The sequence below is a fragment of the Manis pentadactyla genome, chromosome 7, assembly GCF_030020395.1.
Source record: "Manis pentadactyla isolate mManPen7 chromosome 7, mManPen7.hap1, whole genome shotgun sequence".
NCBI classification, from domain to species: domain Eukaryota; kingdom Metazoa; phylum Chordata; class Mammalia; order Pholidota; family Manidae; genus Manis; species Manis pentadactyla.
In genome coordinates, this window is record NC_080025.1 from 131,096,543 (window position 1) to 131,119,545 (window position 23,003).

Here is a 23,003-nt window from a genome sequence, read left to right on the forward strand (position 1 = left end):
TAAACTAAGGCCAGAAAGTAGCTCTATTCCCACCTTTGCTACAGTATGCAAGTGAGTACATCTTTCTCTGTGTGCATCAGTTTTTCTATAAAATGTGTCATAAATATTTGCCATCCTTAAAGATCCAATCAAGGAACACAGTCACAGGAAGATTTTAGCACACTATATTCAAACTCTGAGTCATGGCATATTAGCAAAGTATTAAATCATTGCAATGGGCTTTGAACCCATCACAGGATCTAGGACAGGATCCAGGTAATGGTGGATTCCTAGCACATATATGCTAAAGAATAGGTGACTCAAGAAAAAGAAAAAAGATGGGAATTGATGTTTCTCTAAAGATATACAAATGGTCAATAAACACAATGCTCAATATCATTAGCCATCAAGAAAATGCAAATCAACACCACAATGAGATCTATACTAGTTTGCATCCATTGGGATACTGTAATATTTAAAAACATAATAATAAGTTTTGGCTAGGATGGGGAGAAATTAGAACCTCATATACTCCTGGTGGAAATGTAAAATGTGCAGCCATTTTGGAAAATAGTTTGGCATTTCCTCAAAAGGTTAAAGATAGAGTTACCATATGACCCAGCAATTCCATGCCTAGGTATATATGCCCAAGAGAAATAAAAATACCCACAGAAAAATTTATGTGAATGTTCACAGCAGCAATATCCATAATAACAAAGAAATGGAAACAACCCTGATGTCCATCAACTGGTAAAAGGATAAACAAAATGTGGCATATCCATACAATGGCATATCTTTTGGTCATAAAAGAAATTAAGTACTACTATATAGTTGAACATGGATGAACCTGAAAATGTTCAATGACAGAAGCCAGTTACAAAAAAACAACATATTGTCTAATTCTGTTATATGAGTAGGAATCATATATGAATAGCCAAAATAGGGAAATCTGGGGATTCAAGATGGCAGCATGAGAGGTGAGACAGAGAATTTCTTCCAAAACCACATATAGTGTGAAAATATAGTTAATACAACAATCCCTAAAACAGCTACAGTAAAGAAGGCTGCACCAGACTGCATACAGATCTCACCAGACTGCATAGCAGACCTCATGAAACAGGGTGAAGTACGAAACCCTTGATCCGGCAGGACCTAAGCCCTTCCCCCACCTCAGCTCACCGGCAGGAGGAAGGGAAACAGAGCAGGGAGGGGGTGGAAACCTAAGACTGCTGAACACCCAGCCCTGGAGGTCTGTTTGGAGCACAAACCTACTTTGTGTGGTGCTCTGGAGGTTGGTGGGGTTGGGGAGCTGGAACAGGCAGAGTGCTTGAGAGACTGAGATTCCGGCCATTTGTGGAGGATGGGGATCCACATCTGGCCTCTCTGGGACAAAAGAAAGGCAGGTGGTCTGAGAGGCTTCCGAGCAGCAAGAGGGCTGCTGGAGGGGCGGGGATTGCATGGAGCTTGCTGCTCCGGAGGAGGGACAGGTGGACAAGGTTGTCTGGGTGCACTCTGCCCAGCAGGGTAGGGACTTTGAGGAGCTTCAGACGCCCCATCCCCCTGGCTGCCTACTCAGCTTCGAGGCCCCCCACTGTGACTCACAGCCTGCTGTGCCTTGCTCCTGGCCTGCCAGCACCGGTTTGCAAACCTGCCGTCACTGTGCTGGTGTCAGGCCAGAGGGAGGCCCTGCCTACAACAGCTACAGACGCCAAGCACAGAGGCTTACACCTGTGTGCTCGGCCCACTAGCTCTGATACTAGAGACACTACAGCCAGGAATCAGGAAACAGATCTTTCCTCCCCACAGGCACCAGCTCCGCTCCCCTACAACCCCCAACCTCACTCTAGGGGCTGAGCAGCTCCAGAGACTGGAACTTCTGGGCACTAGTGGGCACCACACAGAAATATGGAACGTCAAAAGAACAAGGTCCAGACCAAAATCTCACAAACCCCAGAAAAGGGGCCAAATGAAACTGAACTCACCAATTTTCCTGAAAGAGAGTTTAAAATAAAAATCATTAACATGCACATGGAGGTACAGAAAAATATTCAAGAACTCAGGGATGAATTTAAGACAGATTCAATCATTAAGACATTCCATATCTGGAATGAAATATACAATGGAGGGATTTAAAAGCAGATTAGATGCAGTAGAAGAGACAGTAAATGGAATAGAAATTAGAGAAGAGGAATACAAAGGAGCTGAGGCACAGAGAGAAAAAAGAATCTCTAAGAATGAAAGAATATTGAGAGAACTGTGTGACCAATCCAAATGGCACAATATCTGCGTTATAGGGGTATAAGAAGGGGTATAGGGGTACCAGAAGAAGAGAGAGAGAAAGGGATAGAAAGTGTCATTGAGGAGGTAATTGCTGAAAACTTCCCCAATCTGGGAAAGAAGATAGTCTCTCAAGCCATGGAGGTGCACAGATCTCCCAACACAAGGGACCCAAGGAAGACAACATCAAGACATATAGTAATTTAAATGACAACGATCAAGGATAAAGACAGACTTTGAAAAGCAGCAAGAGAGAAAAAAGATCACATACAAAGGAAAACCCATCAGGCTATCATCAGATTTCTCAACAGAAACCTTACAGGCCAGAAGGGAGTGGCATGATATATTTAATACAATGGAGCAGAAGGGCCGCAAACCAAGAATACTCTACCCTGCAAGGTTATCATTTAAGTTAGAAGGAGGGATTAAACAATGTTCCGATAGGCAAAAGCTGAGAGAATTTACCTCCCACAGAGCAACTCTACAGTGCATTTTGGAGAGACTGCTGTAGATGGAAGTATTCCTAAGGCTAAATAGATGTCACCAGAGGAAATAAAACCACAGCAAAGTAGAACAATTAATTACTAAGCAGATGCAAAATCAAATCAACTACCCCCAAAGTCAATCAAGGGATAGACAAAGAGTACAGAATATGATACCTAACATATAAAGAATGGAGGAAGAAAAATAAAGAACCTTTAGGTTGTGTTTGTAATAGCATATGAAGTGAGTTAAATTAGACTGTTAGCTAGTAAGGGAATGACCCTTGAACCTTTGGTAACCACAAATCTAAATCCTGCAATGGCAATAAGTACATACCTATCGATAATCACCCTAAATGTAAATGGTTTGAATGCACCAATCAAAAGACACAGAGTAATAGAATGGAAAAAAAATCAAGACCCATCTATATGCTGCCTACAAGAGACTCACTTCAAACCCAAAGACATACACAGACTGAACGTAAAGGATGGAAAAAGATATTTCATGCAAACAACAGGGAGAAAAAAGCAGGAGTTGCAGTACTTGTATCAGACAAATTAGACTTCAAAACAAAGAAAGTCACAAGAGACAAAGAAGGACTTATATAATGATAAAGGGGTCAGTCCAACAAGAGGATATAACTATTATAAATATCTATGCATCCAACACAGGATCACCTACATATGTGAAACAAATAGTAACAGAATTAAAGGGGGAAATAGAATGCAATGCATTCATTTTAGGAGACTTCAACACACCACTCTCTCCAAAGGACAGATAAACCAGACAGAAAATAAGTGAAGAGACAGAGGCACTGAACAACATATTAGAAGAGATGGACCTAATGGATATCTATAGAACACTTTATCCAAAAGCAACAAGATACACATTCTTCTCAAGTGCTCATGGAACATTTTCAACAATAGATCATATACTAGGCCACAAAAAGAGCCTCAGTAAATTCAAAAAGATTGAAATTGTACCAACCAGCTTCTCAGATCACAAAGGTATGAAACTAGAAATAAACTACACAAAGAAAACAAAAAAGCCAACACATGGAGGCTCAATAACATGATCCCAAATAATCAAATGGATCAATGACCAAATAAAAACAGAGATCAAGCAATATATGGAGACAAATGAAAATAATAATTCAACACCGCAAAAATCTGTGGGATGCAGCGAAGGCTGTGCTAAGAGGAAAGTATATTGCAATACAGGCCTACCTCAGGAAAGAAGAATAATCCCATATGAACAGTCTAAACTCACAATTAATGAAACTAGAAAAGGAAGAACAAATGAGGCCCAAAGTCAGCAGAAGGAGGTACTTAATGAAGATTAGAGCAGAAATAAACAAAATCGATAAAAATAAAACAATAGAAAGAATCAATGAAAGAAGGAGCTGGTTCTTTGAGAAAGTAAACAAAATAGCTAAACCCATAGCCAGACTTATCAAGAAAAAAAGAGAGTCTATACACATAAACAGAATCAGAAATGTGAAAGGAAAAATCACTATGGACACTGCAGAAATGCAAAGAATTATGAGAGAATACTATGAAAAATTATATGATAACAAACTGGATAACCTAGAAGAAATGGACAACTTTCTAGAAGAATACAACCTTACAAAGCTGACCCAGGAACAAACAGAAAATCTGAATAGACCAATTACCAGCAAGGAAATTAAATTAGTAATCAAAAAACTACCTAAGAACAAAACCTCTGAAACAGATGGTTCCACTGCTAAATTTTATCAAACATTTAGTGAAGACCTAATACCCATCCTCCTTTAAGTTTTCCAAAAAGTTGAAGAGGAGGGAATACTCCCAAACTCATTCTGCAAGGCCAACATCACTCTAATACCAAAACCAGGCAAAGACACCACAAAAAAAAAGAAAATGACAGACCAATATCCCTGATGAACACAGATGCAAAAATACTCAACAAAATATTAGCAAACCAAATTCAAAAATACATCAAAAAGATCATCCATCATGATCAAGTGGGATTCATCCCAGGGATACAAGGATGGTACAACATTCGAAAATCCATCAACATCATCCACCACATCAACAAAAAGGACAAAAAACACATGATTATCTCCATAGATGCTGAAAAAGCATTCGACAAAACTCAACATCCATTCATGATGAAAACTCTCAACACAATGGGTATAGAGGGCAAGTGCCTCAACATAATAAAGGCCATATATGACAAACCCACAGCCAACATTATACTTAACAGAAAGAAGGTGAAAGCTATTCACTGAAGATTGGGAACAAGATAGGGATGCCCACTCTCCCCACTTTTATTCAACATAGTTCTGGAGGTCCTAGTCATGGCAATCAGACAACACAAAGAAATAAAAGGTATACAGATTGGTAAGGAAGAAGTCGAATTGTCCCTGTTTACAATGACATGGTATTGTATATAAAAAACCCCAAAGAAACCACTCCAAAACTACTAGATCTAATATCTGAATTCAGCAAAGTTGCGGGATACAAAATTAATACACAGAAATCTGTTGCATTCCTATACACTAATGATGAACTACCAGAAAGAGAAATCGGGGAAACAATTCCATTCACAATTGAATAAAAAATGATAAAATACCTAGGAATAAACCTAGCCAAGGAAGTGAAAGACCTATACTCTGAAAACTACAAGACACTCAAGAGAGAAATTAAAGAAAATACCAATAAATGGAAACACATCCCATGCTCATGCATAGGAAGAATTAATATTGTCAAAATGACCACACTGCCTAAAGCAATCTACAGATTCAATGCAATCCCTATCAAAATACCAACAGCGTTCTTCAATGAACTAGAGCAAATAGTTCTAAAATTCATGTGGAACCACAAAAGACCCCGAAAAACCAAAGCAATCCTGAGAAGGAAGAATAAAGAGGGTGGAATTACACTACCTGACTTCAAGCTCTACTACAAGCCACAGTAATCAAGGTAATTTGGTACTGGCACAAGAACAGACTCATAGACCAATGGAACAGACTAGAGAGCCCAGATATAAACCCAAGCATATATGGTCAATTAATATACGATAAAGGAGCCATTACAATGAGGTAATAACTGCCTCTTCAATAGCTCGTGTTTGAAAAACTGGACAGCTACATGTAAGAGAATGAAACTGGATTATTGTCTAACCCCATTCACAAAAGTAAACTCAAAATGGATCAAAGACCTGAATGTAAGTCATGAAACCATAAAACTCTTAGAAAAAAACATAGGCAAAAATCTCTTGGACATAAACATGAGCAACTTCTTCATGAACATATCTTCCTGGGCAAGAGAAACAAAAGCAAAAATGAACAAGTGGGACTATATCAAACTAAAAAGCTTCTGTACAGCAAAGGACACCATCAGTAGAACAAAAAGACCTCCTACAGTATGGGAGAATATATTCATAAATGAGATATCCGATAAGGTGTTGACATCCAAATTATATAAAGAGCTCATGCACCTCAACAAACAAAAAGCAAATAATCCAATTAAAAAATGTGTGGAGATCTGAACAGACACTTCTCCAGAGAAGAAATTCAGATGACCAACAGGCACATGAAAAGATGCTCCACATCGCTAGTCATCAGAGAAATGCAAATTAAAACCACAATGAGATATCACCTCACACCAGTAAGGATCGCCACCATCCAAAAGACAAACAACAACAAATGTTGGCGCGGTTGTGGAGAAAGGGGAACCCTCCTACACTGCTGGTGGGAATGTAAATTAGTTCAACCATTGTGGAAAACAGTATGGAGGTTCCTCAAAATGCTCCAAATAGAAATACCATTTGACCCAGGAATTCCACTTCTAGGAATTTACCCTAAGAATGCAGCACTCCAGTTTGAAAAAGACAGATGCACCCCTATGTTTATTGCTGCACTATTTACAATAGCCAAGATATGGAAGCAACCTAAATGTCCATCAGTAGATGAATGCATAAAGAACATGTGGTACATATACACAATGGAATATTATTCAGCCATTAGAAGAAAACAAATTCTACCACTTTCAACAACATGGATGGAGCTAGAGGGTATTATGCTCAGTGAAATAAGCCAGGCAGAGAAAGACAAGTATCAGATGATTTCACTCATATGTGGAGTATAAGAACAAAGAAAAAACTGAAGGAAAAAAATAGCAGCCGACTCACCGAACCCAAGAATAGACTAACAGTTACCAAAGGGAAAGGGACTGGGGAGGATGGGTGGGAAGGGAGGGATAAGGGGGAGTATGGGGCATTACGATTAGCACATATAATGTGGCGTCGGAGACACAGGGAAGGCAGTATAACAGAAAAGTAATGATTCTGTAGCATCTTACTACGCTGAAGGACAGTGACTGTAATGGGGTATGTGGTAGGCACTTGATAATAGGGGGAGTCTAGTAACTATAATGTTCATGTAATTGTACATTAATGATAGTAAAATTTAGAATAAATTAAATTAAATTTAAAAATAGGGAAATCCGTAGAGATAGAAAGTAGATTAGTGATTACCTAGGGTTTGGAGTCAGGGTTGGGGATAAATATGAAATCTAATGGATTCAGGATTTCTTTTTGAGGTGATGAAAATGTTCCAAATTAATTATATAATTGCATAACTGTGACTATACTAAAAACCACTGAACTGTTCATATTAAATGGGTGGATTTTATGATATGCAAATTATATCCCAATAAAGCTTTTATTTTTAAAAAGTGCCTATGCTTGAACCCCACCCATGGCCAATTTCTGCAGGTGGTGTTTGGCATGGGGTATTTTGTTTATGCTTCCCTAGTTAAGTATTTCATAGAAAGCCAGGGGGAGTACCACATGTTTAGATGAACTACCAAGATCCCTGTCAGTGCTAGAGTGCTGTAAATCCATGAATCTCCTGTTTTCTACCTGTCTCAGTGAGTAGGTTGATTTAAAGGAACTAACTGGTGGAAGAGCTGGTGGTCGAACACCATCCCCAACCCCTTAATGATGTTCCTGATTAATTTCTTTGGCTGTCATTTGTAAATGAGTAGAAACCCAGAAATCTCGATTTCCCTACAAGCAGAAAATGAATGAGTATTGTCCTAAGTCCCAAGCAGAACCTAGGAGAAGAGAAGTTGCTGATATTTTATGTACTCTTGATTTTAAAGAACACCCTGAAGCCCCTCCCTGACTCATTCCCAGTTCTGCCTCTGCATAGATTCATGGACTGCTCAGCCTCACCTAGCCAGTCAAGAACATTGCAAGTTTTTAAATGGTGGCAGAACAGTAGGCAAAGAAAGCAAATGAAAAATCCCTGATTGTGATTACTGAAGGAGGAGACAAATTTCTACAGAGGAGCAATTACTTATTAAATATGAAAAATAGCTCATCATATGATAGTGTGTGATGAAATTCACATGTAGGAAAACCATTGAAGGATAGACCTCGTGATGAGTTTTAGCAGTTTCTAGAAGGGAAAATAATGTAATCAAGATAACTGGATTATTTTATTACTTCTTATTTATGAAGATTTAGCCAAGATCATTTTAGAAAAACAGTTTTTTTGAACAACCTGATTAAAGAAGCCATCACAAGGGTACTACCCCCATTATTTTTGACACAGACAAATTAGGTTTTGAAAGGGGTGAAGACTGAGCAGTTGTAAAAAGTAGAAGTGATAAGTGGAAGTGTCATTGTTAAGAGTCAGTTGCTATTATTAGGTGTAGGTAGGTGACCCGACCTTTTTATAACCTTCATCAGTTTAGGTACTGACAGATAAGGGCTTCATGATCTTTACAGGTCACCTTAACATGTCCCAATTTCTCTTCCTATGCAGTAGAACTACTTAATTCCCATGCCAAATAATTTATTTAATTCCCAGTAGCATTGAATATTGTCAGACATCATTATTAGTCCTTGCATAAGTCAAGGTCTAAAGTGGAAAACAGAATCCACTTCAAGGATTACCTCTGAGAGAATTTAATGTAGCTGGTTAGTTATACAGGTTAGTGAGAACTGGGGTGTCAAACAGGGAACATTTTGATAACCCATAGATAAGCAACGGCAAGAAGCCACCTCCTTCCTTCAGGGGGAAAGCCAAAGGGAAGGGATTTACTGGAGCACCAAGGTGACCGAAGTCAGTTGGGGCACGGTGGAGCTGTGAGATGCATCCGTTCCTGGAGACATCACCAGAGGCAGAGAGGGAGGTGGATAAGTACCCTGGCTTCTCCTTTCTCTCTGCCCTTCAGTGTACCGCCAGGGCCCTCATCGTCAGTACCCAGCTGGGAGCCTGGGAAACAGGCTGCAGGGTCAGCTCCACCTCCCTCTGGTACAGATTAGGGCACACAGGCCTCAGGCTTGGAGAGTCCACCCACTTTGTTACCTGTATCTATTCTCACCATATGCCCATATTTTAAAACTTCATACTTCCACTTAGTGCAAGGTACTGTTCATCATATGGAGGCATTCTCCCCATCTTCCCAATAAGGGAGCGTAAGTCTCATCAGTCATTTTAATTTACGTCAAGTCCAGGATCTCCACCATCTTCCATATCAAGTCAGATGTGAGCCCTCATATCTGGTCACCTCTGAACTAGATTGGAAAGTTAATCACTACCAGCTCCTCATATAAAATATTGGGGGAAATACCACCTCACACCCATTAGGATGGGTATTTTTTTTTTCAATTATAAATTTTAAAAACAGAAAATGGCATATTTTGGCAAGGTGTGGAGAAATTGGAACCCTTGTGCATTGCTGGTGGGAATGTAAAATGACCCAGTCCCTGTGGAAAAGAGTTTGGTAGTCCCTCAAAAGGTTAAATATAGAATTACCATATGACCCAGCAATTCCCTTCTCTGTGTAAACCCAAAAGAATTGAAAATGGAGACTCAGACAGTAATACACCAATGTTCATAGAAGCATTATTGACATAACCAAAGGTCGAAATAACCCAAATATCTATCAATAGAGGAATAGATAAATGATCTGTGGTACATACCTACAATAAATATTATTCAGCCTTAAAAATGAATGAAATTCTGATATATGCTACAACATGGATGAATTTTGGAAACATGCTAAGTGAAAGTAGCCAGACACAAAAAGACACGTACAGTTCCACTTCCATGAGGTATCTAGAATAGGCAAATTCACAGACGCAAACTACGAGAGTTGTTACCAGGGACTGGGGGGCAAGAGGGAACGGGAAGTTATTGTTTAATGGGTACAGAGTTTTCTCTTTGGGATGATGGAAAAGTTCTGGAAACGGATAATGATAATGGTTGCACAACAGTGTGAGCGCTTAATATCATTGAACTGTATATGCTTAAAAATGGTCAATTGTATATTTCACTACAATTAATAATAGTAGAGGGAGTGGAAAATGAAAAGACCCCATTTATGAGTAGATGCATAAAAATACAAGGCTGCTGCCGTCCTATTTCTGTAATGCTCAGGAGGCCGTAGGTGGTATTCATCACCTCCTTCTTCTATCACCCGTCCTGTGTTGCCCTTGCTCTCTGCCGGCACCTCAGGCGGTCAGCGTTTTCTACCTGTTTGTGTTGAACTAAGCCTTTGTTCCTGCAAGAGCTGAGTTCTTAGCAGTTATTTCTTCAGGCATTTACTGTGGATGTGGAAGTCCTAAGAGGGTCCCCGTGAATCCGACATGTCCTGCCTGCTCCTGTTGCGTAAAAGCAGCACATTTCCCCCTTGGCTGTGGAGGTCAGTCGTTCCAGGCTTCAGAGTAACGCTGTTCTCTGCCTGTTGGGTCAGTAGTAGGAAAAGCCCCAAAGAGCCAGGTGATAATCTCTTCCACCAATGTAAGGCGGTCACCGTCGTGTCTGCCGGGGCAAGTATTCCTTCCTGAGTGCCTCTCCACCAGCTTAGCCCCAGGTTGCGTGGCCAAGAGCAGGACCTCCATGAGTGGTTTTAGTGATGGGAGGAGAGGCTGTTCCCACTTTCACTCTTTAGCTCCCAGACCCATACTTTCTTACTGGAAAAAAATAAAAGTTGTGATTTATTCTCTGGGTCAAAGCACCGCAGCACTCCAGCCTTGTGTTGCCTCCAGCTGGTACCCTCCTGGGTCCTGGGTCCTGCCTTGGCCCTTTCACAGCCCTGTCTGACCAGCTCCTTCTGGGGGACTGGGTAGGCAGCAAGAGGGGAACCCCAGGAGCATGGGCCCTGCCTTACTTCTTTTGCCTTAAAATAAGTTTCTTGACCAGAAACATTTTTTTTTTTTTTTGTAGATAATTATTTTTTATTGAAGGGTAGTTGACACACAGTATTACATTACATTAGTTTCAGGTGTACAACATAGTGATTCAACATTTATATACATGACAATTCTAGGTACCAGCTATCACCATACCAAGCTGTTACAATATCTTGACTATATTCATTACATCCCGGTTACTTATTATTTTACCATTGGAAGTGTGTACTTTTTTTTTTGTTTGTTTGTGAGGGCATCTCTCATATTTATTGATCAAATGGTTGTTAACAACAATAAAATTCTGTATAGGGGAGTCAATGCTCAATGCACAATCATTAATCCACCCCCAGCCTAATTTTCATCAGTCTCCAATCTTCTGAGGCATAACAAACAAGTTCTTACATGGAGAACAAATTCTTACATAATGAATAAGTTACATAGTGAACAGTACAAGGGCAGTCATCACAGAAACTTTCGGTTTTGCTCATGCATTATGACCTATAAACAGTCAGTTCAAATATGAATACTCATTTGGTTTTTATACTTGATTTATATGTGGATACCACATTTCTCTCTTTATTATTATTATTCTTAATAAAATGCTGAAGTGGTAGGTAGATACAAGATAAAGGTAGAAAACATAGTTTAGTGCTGTAAGAGAGCAAATGTAGATGATCAGGTGTGTGCCTGTAGACTATGTGTTAATCCAAGCTAGACAAGGGCAATAAACATCCATGTATGCAGAAGATTTCTCTCAGAACGGGGGGGGGTGAGGTTCTAAGCCTCACCTCTGTTGATCCCCAATTTCTCACCTGATGACCCCCCTGCGACTGTGCCTGTCTTAGGTTGTTCCTCCTTTGAGGAATCTTACCCGTCTCTGGCTAACCAGTCATCTTCCGGGGCCATACAGGGAAATGTGAAGTTGGTAAGTGAGAGAGAAGCCTTATTGTTGACCAGAAACATTTTTGAACAGGCTATCATGACTGGGAGTAAGACCTTGAGTGACAGTGGTCTGCTGGGAACACTTCAGACGAGGAAAGCAGATCCACACTTCAAGTGAATGTGAAAGTGTGGGTGCAGCGCTGCCCCTCCAAGGTACACGAAGTCTGCGTGAGTCTGGTGCACCACCTGAACCAGTCCTCGCTCCTGCCTGCCCCCGCCCCCGCCCCCCTGTGGCTCACAGGGACTCCTGCTGTCAACCATCTCACAGTGGCTTCAGCAGTAGGAGCCATGGTGGAGGCTGTGGGGAATGGGGCAAGGAGAGAGGGGAATGGGTCTGAGCGTATATGGCACGTGATCAAATATAGCTCAGATCTGCAAATCAATCATTTTCAAACTCTTTGCCATATTTCTTTCATAAAGTGCATTTAGTCTGCTGAAAATGCAGGTGTATGTTTGGTTTTTTGTCTGTTGTTCCATTTATTTATTTCTCTACTTACCTATTTCTCTATTTATCTGTCTTTTTCTAGTTAGTTGCCTTCCTAAGGTTTCACTGGATATACAGAAAGAACTATTTAAAGACTAAATGGAAATAATTCTCAGCCTCTTTGGTGAAATTCTTTTATGAATTCTTGTCAGGTAGACCTCTTTAAAGATTATAACTGTGTGGTAAAATTAAGTTAAACAGGCTTTACATTTGGCAAAATTCTCTTAAATAAGTTCTTGTCAAATCAAGCTCTTTAAAGATTTATAATTGTGTGGTAAAATTAAGCTTAGCAGTTTTAACGTTATTCTTCAGTTTCATAGGCTTCTGTGTGAGCGCACTGGTCCAGGGCTAATGAAGCGACTACTCACATGCTGGCTGACAAAGGTTCAGTGCTTAAAACACACAAGTTTTGAGTTCTGATTTCTGTTCTTGGCTTTGTCAGATAATCTTTGGGCAGATACTGAGTGCCTATTACTTCTGAGTTTCTGTTAATTCACCTCTCAAGATAATGCATATTCTGCTTCCCATTTTACTGAAAAATATATAATGTCTTCATTAAATAATTGTACATTTGTAATAGGCAGAAGATGAAGACTAAAAATCCGCATCTAGGAGGAGGAAACATGCAGGGTGGTAGGCATTCTGGCAGTGAGACCGCACATGGTGGACACTGGCATCATGTTGAGCAAGCCTGGAGCTCAGACCAAACCAGCCTTCAGACCAGCCGCTCACCACTGCCCAGTGTGGTGCAAGTGACTGATACATACCCATGGCTCCAGTTCTCTGTGCTCAAGTTCTTCATGTGTCCATCTGAAAGGTTTCCTCATTCGTGATAGGGTTTCAAATTTTTGTGTTTAATTAAAAAGTAAACCTGTTCTTTGAAGAAAATGTAGAAAATACGGAGAAACACAAAGCATGATCCAGTCTCAAGGTCAACATTTTGATAGATAGATATCCAATCTTTTCTCAGTTCATATAGCACTACAATTTTTTTTTCTTTTTAAATATCATCCCATCCTTACAATTTTACAACTTATTTTACTCAGCTGCATATCACGGCTAACAATAAGCTCCTGAACATTTTTCTATGGTATTAAGTATTTTCTATTACATGATTTCTAATGACTGAATAGCTTTCCAGACTCTGAATGTACCATAATTTATTTACTAAATTAGAGGACTTAGACAAAAATCCGTAGTCAAGCAGCTAAAGTCATCCCCTTAAGGTTATTCTAACCCCTAATAAATGTCCCCCAAGCTCTTAGACACACACAAACCCTCGAAGGAATGGTTTCTCGTGTGAAAGGGTTATAGTTGTCAATCATTTCTTGTTGATGTCGTGGTTTCCATGCTATCCCCAGGTTGTTAGGGGGTGATTATGGATTCCTGTCAAATGAGATGTCTACTGTGTATTCAACATGCGGCAGTTTGTATTTTTCTCAGTCTGTTGCTCTCCCAGTGGAGGAGGTTAAGCAAATCTCAGGAAGCCAAAGGGAAATGGGATCAGCATCTAGAGCTGGAAGCACACAGTAGACATGCCTGAGGCCCGGACACCCGCACACAAGCAGATCAGACTTTTACATAAATACATTTGTCTTGATCGTCACATTCCACCCAAGGTTACACCTACATGAATAAAAATGGCTCCAAGCCTGTTTTTCAAAGCAGTTTGCCTCCCCTATTGCTTTATAACCACCCAGCTCGGAGGCATTTTTTTGTGTTATATCTATCAAAGATGATTAAGGGGCTGAGAGAGTTGATATATAAGGACAGATTAAGAAAAGTAAATATTTACAACTTGACCAAGTGACAGCCAAGGGGAAGCTATTATAACTGTCTGCAGGCTCAAAGCATGAAGGAGAGGCATGGTTTTGTTTTTCCCAGTAACCCGATTTTAGGGATATCTAAATTCAGAAAAAGTTTTCTGAGGATGACATCATTTATGCTAATTAGATCGTTGTGTCAGTGAGAAATTCCATTTAGCTGCTCTGCAGCAGCAACTTGGAATAGCAGTGGCTCAGACAAGTAGGGTTTCATTTTCCCTCCCGTAACTCGAGGCCCAGGAGTGTGTTGTCAAGGGCCATGTTGCAGCTCCATGATGTCACCGGTGCACCCGTGCCTCCCTGTTTGGGGCTCCATTGTTCTCAGCACTGTTCTCATACTCATGGCCCTGATGTTTGAAGAAGAGCTACTGCACCTTCACTGGCCTTGGCTCCATTCCAGAAAGGGGGAAGGCAGAAGAGGTCTGTGCCAGCTAAGCCTGCTTGAAAGCGCTTTCTTGGAGGCCCTTTTACTGATTTAAGTTTATATGTCACTGACTGCCACATCTGCGAGAGGGGCTGGGAAATTGAGTGGGGTTTTTGTTTGGGTTTATTTTGTTTTTAAGTGGGTGCATTGCTGACCCTAACAATACCACAGTCCTTTTACTCAGGAGACATGGTATAATGGATACAGGGTAGGCAACGAGTAGTTTCTTTCACAGTAATTTGTCTCCTGAAGATTCTGAGAAGTCTGGCCTCGGAAGCAAAGGACATTGCTACAAGGTTACAAGGTTCCATTTGGAAAACTAGCCCTTGAGATTCAGTTACTTCTGATCACTCATCTAGTTCAGTTTATTCATCATAGTGTACCCTGGGTTGATGCTAAATAAACCAGTCATCTCAACAGACCTAAGAATTATAACAACTACAACTTACTATGTTTCACCAAGTTCCACACACTGTGCTTGCACTTGACATCATCTGAATGGTTTGCTTCAAAATACTCCCAAGAGGAATGGGGAATGGACAAAGGATAGATGATATAAATCTCACCATGATTTGCTGATGATTGAAGGTGAACAATGGCATCGTGGAGGTTTAATTATACTCCTCTCTCTACTTTTGTAAATATTGAAATTTCCCAATAATGATTTAAAAAGTCACCTCATCTACTTCCTGCATTGTTCATATGAGGTCAGTACTATTCCCTCTAGCTAACAGTACTCAGGGAAATTAAGCAGCGTCACACAGGGAGTAAGTGGCAGATTCAGGATTCCGACCCAGGTTTGTCTGACTTTGAAGCCTGTGCTCTAACCCTGACCAGCTAAAGAAAGCATGCTTCACAGTGAGTCATCTGAAACTTGTTAGAAATGCAGACTTTCAGATCCCACCCCAAGCCCTTCTAGAAGTCCCCCACATAAGGTTTGTACACACTCAGGGTTCCTGTATGCGGTCTGTATTGCCTTCATAGCCATGACTTAGCTAACTCAGTCAATCAACTATGACTTTTCCTTTAAAAATACAACTCTCTGTTAGACAAGCAGTGACTCTATAGCATACTACACTGATGGACAGTGACTGTATGGGGTATGTGGTGAGGACTTGATAATAGGGGGGAATGTAGAAACCACAATGTTGCCCATATGAAACCTGAGCATAAGCATAAGATTGTTTATCAATGATACCTTAATAAATAAATAAATATAATATATGTGTGTGTGTGTGTGTGTGTATATATATATATATATATATATATAACTCTGTTGAAATAAGAAGCCTAATCATGAGTTACTGCTTTGTAGCGAAACATTTTTAATGGGCATTTAATTTACAGCTCTTGTTCCGCTGAGCAGCTGCCGTAGTGCGGGGCGCCACGTGCCTGTGTCAGGGAGCACCCTTCCGACTCTGTGTCAGCTGTATGCGTCACTGCTTGCCGGAAACAATTCGGTTTGTTCTGCTTAGATAAAGCCGTTCCTTCCGCTGACTTAAGGTGTTCTGAGTTTTAAAAGCCTTGGGACTTAGAGAAAACTCTCCAGGTGCCTTTCCAGCCTTCACCAGCATCAGTTCTGCTTACCCTCCTGTATGGAATGTTCCTGAAAAGGCATTTTCTCCCATTTAATCCTCAGTCATCTTTTATTATCTCAGCCCTTTCTTTTTGAAAGAGAGAGAACTGTGGAATTAGGGGACCCGAGTCCCAGCTCTGCCACCCATGTGTCCCATGGGCAAAACCGCTAACCCTCTGAGCCTCTGTGTGTGCATCTGTGCAGGGGCAGTGCCACAGGTCCCCAGGGTTCCTTCCCTTGCCTCCCTCCTGTGACCCCACATAGCATGACTCTTCATTCCCCTAAATCGTTATGCAGACAGCAGGCTCTGCAGAAAGCCCCCTTAGCCGTGTTTTTCCAGTCATTAAAAAGAATCTAGCATGATATGGTTTTTTTAACTGACTTTTCATTCTAAATAATGAATGCCTTAATGCTTTATGGTTTATTTGCTTCAGATCCTTTTTAGAACAAGTGAATGAATGAATGAGGCCTGCCATCCATCTCAACTGTAATCTGCTTTCTTAAAGAGGCTGGGCCCTCTTTGCTTGTGAACATTTTAAAACATCTAGCTGATTAACTTGGTTATTTTATTTATTACCATAACCTTCAAACCATGTACATATTTAACACCCTAAGCAGTTCATCAACTTCTGTAGCAGAAGAGGCAAGGGAAAAACTCCCAAAGGAGCAGGTGTTGAAGCCATCCCCAGGGACCACCACCGTACGGGCTGGGCCCGTGCTGGCTCCCAAAGGTACAAGCCTCAGGGTCGCTTGATTCTTCTCCTAAGAACCCTCCTTCTCATACCAGAGCAATTTTAAGCAGGTATATGGCAGTTTTCTCATAAAATTAAGCCTAGGAAAAATAGCATTCTGTAAAATACTGACTTTAACAACCACTGTGCTAGACATGCCTTAAAAAGTATTGCCCACCCCGTCTTCTCCTTGCGGACTGTGAAGTGTGTTTCTGATTTGTTTTCCAGGGCAGCCTTCGGCAAGGAGTCAGAAGTTCTTATTGGGAATCTGGGTGATAAATTAATCCCTCCCCAAGACATCCTCCGTGATGTCAGTGACCTCAAAGCCTTGGCCAACGTGCATGAAAGCCTGGAATGGCTAGCAGCTCGAACAAAGTCCGCTTTCTCCAACCTTTCTACATCTCAGAGTAAGTATCTGGTGTGGCAGCTGCTGTGGGGACAGCTGAGGACTAGACTGAATACTCTCATTTGGAGTGTAGTGTATATACGTGTCGCCGTGTGGGGGGCATGGCCAGGCTGTCAGAAGATCTGAGCTAGATCCGTGCCAGAATTCTGCTTGGGCTACACCTCATGTACTTTGTGATTCTGCAGAAGGGAGTAATCTTGGCTTCCCTGTGTGGGGCATGGAAGGCCAGGAAAACTCCATGTTAACATAGCTTGATAGTAAACCTTAGAAACATAAAGCCGTGTAAAAATGAACCACTGTGTCTCAAGAACAGAAAGCAACACCATTTGCCCCCCTTAACAATTTCTCAGTGGTAGAATCTGTGTCTCAGAGCTGAGCCTTCATTGTAACTGATAGAAAGTCAATGAAAAAGTATCTAAAAAGAGAAGTGGTTAAGGTGCTAGAAAAATAGAGACAAAGAGAAAAATAATTACTCTGTAAAAGAGATGGCTGAGAGATAATTATGGAATTCAAGGAAAGTAAGGAAGAAGATATGAAATAAAAATGAGAAGCTTTTTTTCTGTCAAGGACCAATAGTCAAAGAAAAATAATTTGAAGACTTTAGGGCACATAAACTTTTTTCAATAACTGTAAAATAAATATTTTCAATGACATTAGTTCAGAAGTATATGTTGGTTAAAATAGAAGCAAAAAAGAAATACGATCAATAAAGGAGATGACAGATTTGAATGTATAAATGGAGAGATGGGAACAGAACAGAAAAATAAACAATAGTAGCAGTCTCATGTAAGAAACAAAATCAGCTCTGAATTTAATATTAGAGTTAACTGTTAGAAGATTACTGAGAGGAAAATGCTTACATTATTTGGACTATGATCCTCAAGTAAGTTATTTATGATTTTCTTTTGAAAAATTATTAGTCGATTACCCACGATTTCCAGCCTTGAGATGGAAGAGTATGGACGAAATTCACAGGCGTGAATTATTCCTGGAAATACAGGCGCCATAGGCAGTCTTGGAGGCCCATGAATGCTTAACTATTCCAATTATCTCACATTGATTATGTAGCTATCCTGAGGGTCAATAGTGGGTGGAGAATGGATGGGACGAGGGCTTTTGAGCAAATTTATACTTTAGAAATCTGCTTAAAATACTACTTTTTATGTATTCTTTTATACTTCTTCTTATATAAAATGTTACTTTTTAACTGCTGATAAAATTATACTTATTTTCAGAGTCTATAGGAAAAGAAAATGTATCCACCTATTAAGGATAGTTTGAGCATAGTATTGAATCCGAGCAGACTCTGCTTAAGTAGGACTCCTCAGGCACTCAATTTCATGATCGCATCACATAAGGCAGTCTGTTACAAGCAGTAGTCTGAATTATCCGTTTTCTGTCCCACCTCACTCCACCAAAGAAAAAAAGTCAGGAAGTGCCGATTCCCTTTTGCTAATTGCCAAGTAGACAGCTCTAAAAAGGGATCAGATGCCTCTTTTCTTGTAGTTGCCTTTGACTTTTGCAAAATTAGAGCTCCTCGTATTGGTTTATTAGTGATGATTGGAAGGGGTCCTCACATTTGGTGGACCATCAGCATCTAATGTTTAATATGCAACCTCTCGTTTCCAGTGGCACAGCATTCCAGATTTCTGTCCATCTAAAAGAGCTCCACCTGGCGAGGTAGCAGTAACCTCTATAGCAAGCCACTGAGTGATTCACACAGGCTCACCTGGCATCAACTGTTTCCAAAAAGAGAATGATACTGTCTGTGTTATGCTCAACTTTATAACTGCACGATTTGGCTGTTGCGTTGATGTCACTAAGAGTACCCAGTCCAGTCGATGCCTAATTGCTGTCTTTAATCATCTCCATTATTCTAACAGAGATCTCTTCTACCGTGCCCATTAATACTTTGTCTCATGTGCTCAATTCCATTTTGTAGTGTAAGTTGTACCCTCTCGGTTGCTTTCAGGGTGATTATTCCACCCAGTGAGTGATTTAAGTGACTGTCAGCATTTTGACTATCAGTACAAAACCCAAGTGAACTATAATCACTACTTTTGCTGCCTTTGCTAAAACAAAGCATCGAGCAAACCTGGCTTATTCTAACAACAAGCCTCGCTCACCCAGACCCTTCTGTTCTTTGAATTCCCAGGAGAGATGCCCACTGATGCTCATAATTTGAACAAAGCAGAGAATTCTCTGATGATGGGTTACTTTGATTTCTTCATGTCAAGGTGACTCTAGAAAGGGAATTAGGGACAGCTCTATATTATTCTTGTGAAAAGTGAACCAAATAATTACCTCCACAAAAGTGTTTCCAAGTCTGGAGACTGGATAGCATAAAGAAAATGCCAGCCTTTTATCATGGATACTCAGCAGGACGGAAAGAAATCAAGAAAAGATTTTAGGTTTATTTCTGGTTCCGCATCCTGTTAACTGTTTGGTGTGGTAACTGCCCTGCTTTATATACTTAGCAAGCCATTACTATAATGGAGTAAAGGAAGTTGGCAGAGAATTATTTTCATAATAGAATATCTGTTTAGATATTACAACAGTAGTTTTAACCACCTGAAACACTTCCTGCCATTCTGAAGAGAGTATTGCATTTTAGCCCCTGGAGATGGTTGGCCATTTGTCCAAGAGATAAAAGTTGATAATTTTTTCAGAGATAGTTTTTCCATCTCTTTTGGTGTTTGCCTATGTGTCACTCTGTCCTCTGCACGTAAAAGGCTCTCCTCACCTCACAGATCCTGGCCGCACCGAGATGTCGCCCATTCTTTCATCCTACGGCAGTCCATGGTCCCTGCGCCATTCATTTTGCTAGCCCAACCCCCCAATCTTCCTTATACCGTTATGCTTAAAACTCTTTCATGGAAACTCAAAGACTGATTGAAGGAAAAAACTGGTAATATTCTTAAACCTGGTTGATCAAAAGACTTCAGGTTTGGCTGGATCTAGAAGTTTGCAAGATAGCATCACAGACATGTTTAGCTACCTGTGCACATTCTCTCGGTCACTCTTTCTCAGTCTTTCTCTATCTCTTGGTATTTTCTCTTTATTCTTTTCTATCTAAATAAACACTTCCCATGTGGCAATATCCTTGGCCACCAGCAACTCCAGGATTATTTGATCCCAGACCAAAAGAGCATTTTTGCCAAGAACCCCAGAAACAGCCCCAGAGAGGACTTGAACCAACTTGACCTTCTCTCGTGGGTCTCTCTGGTTCTCATTGTACAGGCCTTGTTCTCTGAGTCTGCCTTTCTCCCCACAACAACTCAGCCCCTGTCTCCCACTCCCACTTCTAAAATTCCCTTTTTTTTTTTAGGATCTTTTCAGCGCACGGAAATTGAGCAGGATCATATTTAGCGTCAGGCATTCAAGGTATAGGTTAAACATACTTTCCTCCACTGATCAGTTTCATCTCTTGGTACAGACACAAGGTAATGTCTGCCCCTTGTAATGTCCGCTGTGTATAAGAATCCTAAATAAAGGCTCTGATCTGGGCTCAGATGTTATGGTTAAGAAAATTGAAAGCAAAATGTGACCTACATAAAAATAGTTATAGTGTTAAAAAAACAGTAATGATTTTCTTTTGTATTGTATCCTTTTGTTTTGTAGATGTATCACTTTTAGAAAGACTACAGAGAATTGAAAGGGAGCTCAAGGGCTTGTATTTTCTGCATTGCTTCAGGAGGTGGGAGTGCAGTGGCAGGGGAGACCTTCCTCTCTGCCTTGGATTCTGTAAAAAATCTCCAGGATTAGAGATTCTAAAACTTCCTTGATTGTATACTCTGCTCTTCAAGCAACCTACCCTTTGGGAGGCCATCTTTTCTTATTAAGTCCCTTTGCTTCAGTCTCTAACCCTCCTTCTTCTGTCCTATTCCTCAGAAATTAAACATTGAGTATTTTCTCTATAAAATAATGTATCTGGAAACATTTCCCTGGCCTCTACCTGCCCATCTCCAGATATTAAAGATTTTTGGCCTAAAGATCCCAGTCTCTGAGTCAAAGGCAACCAAATCTAGCAGATTAGGAGCCCAGATCAGGCCCAAGTTCACTCACACTCAGATGGTGATTCTGCTTTTAGCCTTTGTTAATAGGGGCTTTGTTGCAGGTTCCTTTGGTACAACTTAGCCTCCTCTGGTTCTCTCAGTTCCCATTACTGAAGTTCTTGCTGAGCTCACATGTACAGATAATAAAAATTAATAAAAGGGATACCCTAGTCTTTTTCAGTCTGAAAAGCCAAAAGGTTAACTATCCCTCTAACATCCAGGGCAAATAATATCATAATTTTTGTTCCTGGAATTGGTTCAGGAATTGCAGTATTAGTTATAGAATTATTTATATACTTTGTTTTGTGATGAGAAGTACGTAATATAAAATACACCATCTTAACCATTAAATGTCTAGTATAGTGGTGTTAAATATATTATTGTACATCAGTGTTCTAGAACTTTTTCATTTTGCATAACTGAAACTATCCATTTAACAGCTCCCTTTTCCCCCCCCTTACTCAGTCCTTAATAGCCACTTTCTACTTTCTATGAGTCTGATTACTTTAAGTACTCTTATGTAAATGAAATCACACAGAATTTGTCCTTTTGTGACAAGTTTATTTCACTTAGAATAATGTCCTCTAGGTTTATTCATGTTGTCGTGTAGGACAGGGTGTCCTTCTTTAAAGCTGAATAATATTCTTTTACACCTCATTCATTCATCTCTCAGTGGACATTTAGGTTGCTTCTACCTCTCAGCTATTGTGAATAGTGTTACAGTGAATGTGCATATGCAAATTATACTTATTTTTTAAAGTAATTCTTAGAAATCACTCAGTCCAACTCAGTTATTCTGCACATGAGGAAATTAACGTTTCAGAATGGTCACATTGCCTGCTGTGCCTGATCGGATGGAAGCAAATCTTCAAGTTCCCAATTTAATTTTCTCTTTACCATATTGTTGTCTTGACCAGTACCAAGGTTAACTGCTGGCAGTGCTAGGAGGTCCATTCATGCCATACTCCTATTAAACCATCAGGATGATTGTCTTTTTTATTTTTTTTTTAATGGAAGCCCTTCAGTGCCTACAGTTAACTTGTGATCACTTCTGATTATCATTTTCTTCTGTGGAACCAGATTTTGAGTGCCTTGAATATATAGGATTATTGCACGTACCTTTTTTGAGTTTCATCATAGTTGTAATAAAACATTTCTCAATTTGTCACTCTCTGTTTTTGTTCTACAGGTATTTGCTACCTTATAAATTCCACTTGTCTTGTTATCATATTATGTAATATATTCTAGACACTGCACTGTCCCATACAGTAGCCACTGGCCTGCTGTGGCTATTTAAATTTAAACTAATTGAACTTAAGAAAATTAATAATTCGTTTTTTCAGTCACATTAGCCATACTTCAAATTCTCAATGGCTATTGTATTAGTCAGCACAGGTATAGAACATTTCCATCACAGAACGTTCTCTTGGGCAGTACTATAGTTCATCAGCTATGTCATTGATAAAGGTTTAAAATAATGCCAATCCATATACTTGACCTTTTGAAACATACTTGAAATGTCCACCTAGTTATATGAAGACATGGATAGCTTCTAAATTGTCTAGCCTCCAAACCCCCTGACAGACAAGTATGTTTTAGGCCTAGCAGTATCCAAATTTTTTCTATTTATGCT

The 23,003-nt window shown here is 40.1% G+C and overlaps 1 protein-coding gene across 2 annotated transcripts in view; it reads left to right on the plus strand.

Moving 5' to 3' along the window:
• The window catches only part of EXOC4 (exocyst complex component 4), a 797,616-nt gene that overhangs the window by 676,242 nt on the left and 98,371 nt on the right, over nt 1-23,003 (plus strand). For both annotated transcript variants that reach the window (XM_036905582.2, XM_057504775.1), the window contains exon 14: nt 17,138-17,316. In XM_036905582.2, the coding sequence (XP_036761477.2) occupies nt 17,138-17,316 (179 nt within the window). The remainder of the gene's footprint in view (nt 1-17,137; nt 17,317-23,003) is intronic.